Raw genomic sequence first — 6,221 nt, 5'->3', positions numbered from 1 at the left:
TGCAAACAAACAAAAAAAGGTTAACTTGTTGGTTTATTGTTTTATTACTTTTGGCTCCGAGACTATCTGATTGCCTAACTGCTAGCTCGTGTAGCATTTTCAACAGTTCTTGTCTTCCAGTCAACAGTTCTTGTCTTCTAGCACAAAAGCATTCAGGGATGCTGCGCGTCGTCTTCTTTTCGCGTGATAAGAGGTAAGGCGCCGCGCTTTTTAAGCAGCAAAGTGTTTTTCATTCGAGCAACGAAGCGTTCCGGGTTCTCGTGGAATTCAATGAGCAACGCGCGCTTCAATAACAAGTTCTTATTATTCTTCTCCAAAATATCGGCGCATATGTCATCCAACCACTTGCGCACGCTGCCCTGACAACGGCCGATCATGTCTTCTTCGAGCCTGTCGACGAGCTCATTCGCGCGCTGCCTCCGAAGCGCCATTTCATCGAGCTGGTCGACTTTCGCGGCCATGGCGGCGACAAGTTCGGAGCAGAGCTGGGAGACACCGGTTGCCACCGGATCATTGCCTTAGCACACCGGGGTTGTAGTGAGAGCTGCGTCGGTGGCGTTTTCTTGGCGCGCCCGGGCGTCGATGGCCTTCGCTACCACAACCTTGCAGAGTCGCACTCTCGAAGCGAGCGAGTCGCGCAAGGCTGAGACCCCTGAAGTCACGTTGGCGAGAAGGCGCTCGCTCTGCTCCGCGTTCTCGCGGACGCGACGAAGCCCTTTTTCTTGCGCCAGCAGCGTCCTCACGCGCTTTGCTAGCTTCTCACGCTTGGCTAGCAAGTCCTGGACATGCAGTTGTGGGCCCCGTCCACGTCAATCTTCAGCGCGAGAGTTGCGCAACGCGCCAGCTCTTTCGGAAGTCTTGTCTCCTTGTTTTTTTCCAGGCCGTCGCGCACTTGTTTCGTGACAAGGCGAGAAAGTGCGACACGCGCTGCTTTGAGCAGTGCACGGTGCAACAACATGGGGCGCTTCGCGTAACGCGCGTCGCTTGACGAAGCAGTCCACAATTCGGCGTCCATGTGCACGTCAGTCAATTCACTCACGAGCACGGCGCAGTATTTTTCTTCGCTGCACGCCTTGTACTCGGCAGCTTTGCCCAAAACAACAGATTCGAATCGTTGGATCGATTCCGAGTATTCTTCTATTGGAGGCGAAGCGCTGTCACCGTTTCCGGGGCAGGTTCTGAGTCTCCATCGAAGCGCGGCGAAATCGATACGCTTCCTGGGGCACAACTTCTTTTCGGCATCCAAGTAAGACAAAAGAGGATCAGTTTCGGACTCTGTCGACGTCGTGTCATCATGAGAGGAGGCGACCACATCGATGACGTCGCTTACCTTGTCCACGACCTCGTTGACGAAGTCTTTTGTGCCACTTGAATCACTGACGACGCCGAGCCGATCTAGCCTTGCTTGTAGCTTTTCTTCAGCACGAATCAAGTCGTCCTGAGTGGGTTTGTAGACATCCATCTCCGGGTTTCGGCTACCTGAAGGAATTCAGAAAGTTACAACGGGTCATGCAGCGGACCTCTCAAAACAAACAGACGGTGCAGCCACAGAACACGTACCAGTTTGCTGCGTATGGCAATGGCAGCTTGATGCGTATGGCAATGGTGATGCCAAAGGTAATGTGGGCAACATTAGCAATATCAGTGGCGATAATCTCAAATGAGATGCTGAAGACAAAATTATTTCATTTCATTTATTTTACCCTCAATCGCACAATGCTTTACAGAGGGGAGTGGGGTACAAAAAAATAATAAACTCTAAACAAGAGGAAACATAGTAACATCAAAATGAAGATTACAAGACATGTAAATTTAATGTTAGCCAATACACTGATTGTATGTGTAAGTACCATCAGAAACATGGGGGAAACAGAGTACAATAATATGAATGTACAATATACACTTCACGCGTCATCACGTAAGTACTCCTGTATTGTATAAAAAAAAACAAGTCATGATTTGACATGGAAACCATGTCCGAGGAAAGCTGGTTCCAGTCGTTGGATTATGCCGTGAATCTATGCGATAATAATTAAAACAAAATATTTTGAAACCACTATTTGTGGCAGTGTACTAAATTTAAAAGCGCAATTGATTTGGGTATTCAATACACCGAAAAATAGGCAGAGACTGCTGCGGCGCACGAGCCACCCCCACACAATAACGGCTGCTGCGCCGCACGGAAGTGGCGTCATGCATTTTTGGTTAGGCGCTTTGTTTGAATAGTCAGGAGTGTATATATATATATATATATATATATATATATATATATATATATATATATATATATATATATATATATATATATATATATATATATATATATATATAATGGAAAGAAGTGTATATTTAAGGGCTCGTTTTTCCGTGTTTTTAACACAATATTAGTGAGATCTAACAGACAGTACTGCTAAGGAATGTACAGGGGAAGTTATTAGAACCAATGGAATGTAAATAAGAAGAAAGGAAAGTGGATGAAAACACAACCAGCCGTGAGCAGGAATCGAACATACGACCTTCGAATAACGCGTTCGATGCTCTCGAGAGCATCGAACGCGTTATTCGAAGGTCGTAGGTTCGATTCCTGCTCACGGCTGGTTATTTTTTCATCCAATTTTCTTTCTTCTTATTTACATTCTATTGGTTCTAATAACTTCCCCTGTACATTCCTTGGCATTACTGTCTGTTATAATATATATATATATATATATATATATATATATATATATACTCAATTAGCAACGTAATTTATTTGCTCTATAGTAGCCTGGCTAAGTTGAAACTCGATTGAATGGGCTCAAATTGCAACATATACGGAGAACCAAAAGCTGCTACGTACGACACTTTATTGGCCACTAACACGCCTGTGTGTGTGACGTACTCGAGGGCAGCCTAAGCATGGAGTCTTTACATATCTGTGACACAGCTGAGATAGACGTTGACGTCAAGCTGAGATAAGCTGCCGATATTGGAAGGACAGGACGAACGAGCGCAATGGTTGTGCGAGCAGGCAGAATAAAAAAGTTGCAAGATGATCTGTGGCATAAACCATACATTAACCAAACAACCCCCATGCTTCTGTAGGAGAATGTAAGGCGAAGCCAATCACTTTCGCCCCTACTGCGCCATTTCATACGTGAAAGTGCTACCGACTGTTCAAAAGGCGCTGCAACACTTTTTTATGTAACCACTGAATGACTTCATCAAAGGAGTGTATCACCTGGCGAACCGACTGCCGAAAAATATTTAAGATGCGTCTTTATCGGGCGCTCATTTGCAAGCCTCTCATATCCTTCATACTCTGTTCTCTGCTTTTTGGCAGATGTAAATAATGATATAAACGGAGTTTCTTTAGGTTGGATACAAGTGGTAGTACTTATGTCCTAAATGCATTTTATGAGTACTGTACATATACCAAAATTGTTATTGGGATGTACACTGCATTCCTTCCTTTTTTTTTGTCCTCTCGGGCTCATCTTCTGAGCTTTGCCAATGCGATGGACCTAAGGCAAAGCTTCACTCTTTAATGAAAAACGGCAATAGTAATTTTCCTTTCTTGTTTATCTTTGCCTTTTCTCCCAGTTATCGTCGGCAGTTTCAAAACAGCCGTTCTCCAAGTTATTGGCAGCACTATATCTGTAAGGCCTCTCTAATCAACGATACCCGTACCTGTCTGCAAATGACGCCAGATTATACGCTTCATCAACCTATAGCCGTTGAGCATAAATTATGCCTCGCACATGCGGAAGTGGACACCCGCGCCATTCGAACGCCGGATTCGCTTCGATATGATGCAGCAATCTTTCTCTCCGTAGCATGTGGAGGTGCCTCTAGTGACGCGTTCGAGAGCAATGTCGGCGGCAGCTTCCTTCTAAGCGCAATATCTTATGCCATTGTGCCCAAAAACGAAAACTGGCAGCACGTGCTTTGGCCACTCCTCGTGCGTCAGTGTCTAATTCTGTGCATCCGACACATTGCAACAAATTGACCCAATCGCTGTGGCGCGCTTATCGCCAGGCTTTGTTCTCGTACTACTTTTTCTTTTATCCGTTCTTTATGTTCTTCCTCCTCTTCGAGAAGACCACCGCGGAGCGATTGTTGCAAATGGTTTTCGCCGCTTTTAAACGCAAGCGCTGAAAGTCACTTGACCGGCAGCTCCGGTTTTGTATATTATGCAAGCGTTACTCGGGCAGGAAGTTTCGCAATGAACAACAAAAAAAAAAAGAAGAGAAATTGGTGACTGAGCCTGCTATAAGAAGCTCAAGACGAAAACGGCGATAGACCGCACAATCTACGGCTTCCTTTAATACCTTCGCTGGTAAAAAAAAAGAAAAAGCAGGAACAACTTAGACAAACACTTCATAACATCATACCTTCATCTACACAAGGAAGCTGGTGTTCAAATATATGTGGCTTCAGAGGCTGCTTTGAAACGCTGCGTAAATTTACACTATAATGCATTACCTATTCGTGGTATTCAAGAGGGAGCTTTATTTAGTTTGCGTGGGCTTCACCAGCTTAGTTCATGCACTAGGGAAAAAAAAGCGTTTTTCTCGGCAACGACTGTATCGATATAAAATAAATTTAAATAATTAAATACTGGTACTATAGACTGGCGAAAACCAGGGCACGACACTGACGCTCTGCAAAGTGGAGAGAGGGGGGTAATCCTGACACCCAGAGGGTAAACTGGTGTCACACAGGTCCCGTTAATTAGGGAGGCGATCGCCGGGCTAATTCTAAGGGCCGAAGTATCGGCCCCCCGAACCGCACCACGAAAGCGTGGACAATTTAAAAGTGGTCCTTTTTGGTGCGCCAGCGGACGCCGGCTGTGGCCCAAAGAACAAGTCAGAGCCGAGAGTTGATAAACAAACAAAATTATATTCTCAATAATGGCAGATCGAAAACAATACACAAGAATGCACACTCCATAATAGTTGCATACAATGTGTCACCCACCAAACAACGTACTACACAGTACAATCAGCCACACTCGAAACAACGGACACAGACAACAATACGCACTACAATGCAGTCGCATGCAATAAACAACCAAGACACTTAAAGACTAAAGAGATAGAAAACCTATTCAGTCCAAAGCTCTTGGAACAAAAGTCTGGTTGATACTCTTCCGAGAATCACTCACTCAAAGTCCAGCGTTGTTGTCGTTCCGCTGCCCCTGAAGTTTCTCTTCCAGGAAACTTCGCCGAAGTTTCTCTTCCAGGAAACCTCGCGTCTTCAAATGGCCACTCTCCAAGCTTCAAACTTCTTCACCGGAAACACGTCGGCTTCACACACGCAGCTGTTGCCACGCGTCTTCGCTCGAGAGCGGTAAACACACGCTATTGCCTGTAGCTCGAGCCTTCACCCCTCAGGTGGAAATCCTCTTCTTCTCCTGCTTTGTCGCTACGGACAAAACCTTCGCCGACTACACGGCGGAATCCCTACGCGCTCTGGCGCTAACTTCCGTCTTCTCCTCCGAAGTTTCTTTTCCAGGAAACCCCGCTTCTTCTCCTGCTTTGTCCCTACGGACAAAACCTTCGCCGACTACACGGCGGGATACCCTACGCGCTCTGGCGCTAACTTCCGTCTTCTCCTGCTTTCTCGTCTGGGCTGCTCGATTAAATACCTTCTGCGCGAGGTTCCAGAAGGTTCTCGTCATTTCGTCGGCGCGATACGCAGCGAAGGCTGGGGAGAGGGCGAGACGGTTCGAAGCCCTCCGCGTCGGATGACTCAACTCGGCATGACCACGCCTATTTCCTTCTGGAAATTTCCAGCGCTTGCTCGGCCGCCGTTGTGGGGTGAGGAGGTTCGTCGGCGAAGCCACGCTTCCGAGAGGAGAGGCTCGCGCGCCCGGGGAGCCTTTAGATGTTTGTTTTCTTTTTCTTTCTTTTTCGTTGACCTCGCGGCGTCACTCCGGCGTTTCGTCGCGAGGAGTAGGCGGCGCGCTCTTTTTGAGCGCTCGTTCTGTGACAACTGGCCTTGCTACGGTGCATTTTCTGGAGTTGTGAATACCCTTGTATGTGCGTTGCTCTCACCACTTCGCTTTAAAACGTCAGATGGTACTAAAGCTTCTTTGATTCCTGGAACGTCCGTGTTTCCCCATGCCAGCATTTTGTAGAGGTACGTGAGATCGGATACGAATATGAGTTAATTGGTAGCCTTACTCAGCATAATCAACAAGTTGCTACCACATTCACTGCTGGTCAGCAGCTGTGGAG

At 46.6% G+C, this 6,221-nt stretch overlaps 1 protein-coding gene across 1 annotated transcript; it reads right to left on the bottom strand.

Annotated features, from left to right (window-relative positions):
- Positions 1-458: 458 nt before the first annotated feature.
- LOC142776353 (uncharacterized) lies at positions 459-1,602 on the bottom strand. Its single transcript, XM_075879871.1, has 2 exons — positions 1,561-1,602; positions 459-1,479 (listed from the first exon to the last, which is right to left on the bottom strand). The coding sequence occupies exon 2, from the start codon at positions 1,460-1,462 to the stop codon at positions 770-772; it is 693 nt and encodes a 230-aa protein (XP_075735986.1). The 5' UTR covers positions 1,463-1,479; positions 1,561-1,602; the 3' UTR covers positions 459-769.
- Between the last annotated feature and the right edge of the window lie 4,619 nt (positions 1,603-6,221).

The sequence above is a fragment of the Rhipicephalus microplus genome, chromosome X, assembly GCF_043290135.1.
Source record: "Rhipicephalus microplus isolate Deutch F79 chromosome X, USDA_Rmic, whole genome shotgun sequence".
In the NCBI taxonomy this organism is placed as follows: domain Eukaryota; kingdom Metazoa; phylum Arthropoda; class Arachnida; order Ixodida; family Ixodidae; genus Rhipicephalus; species Rhipicephalus microplus.
The sequence above is the reverse complement of the archived record's forward strand: the minus strand, read 5'-3'. Positions and strand labels throughout refer to the sequence as shown.

Bases quoted from the DNA above. Each gene is read 5' to 3' on its own strand.
- LOC142776353 (XM_075879871.1), bottom strand. From the start codon at position 1,462: ATGGATGTCTACAAACCCACTCAGGACGACTTGATTCGTGCTGAAGAA.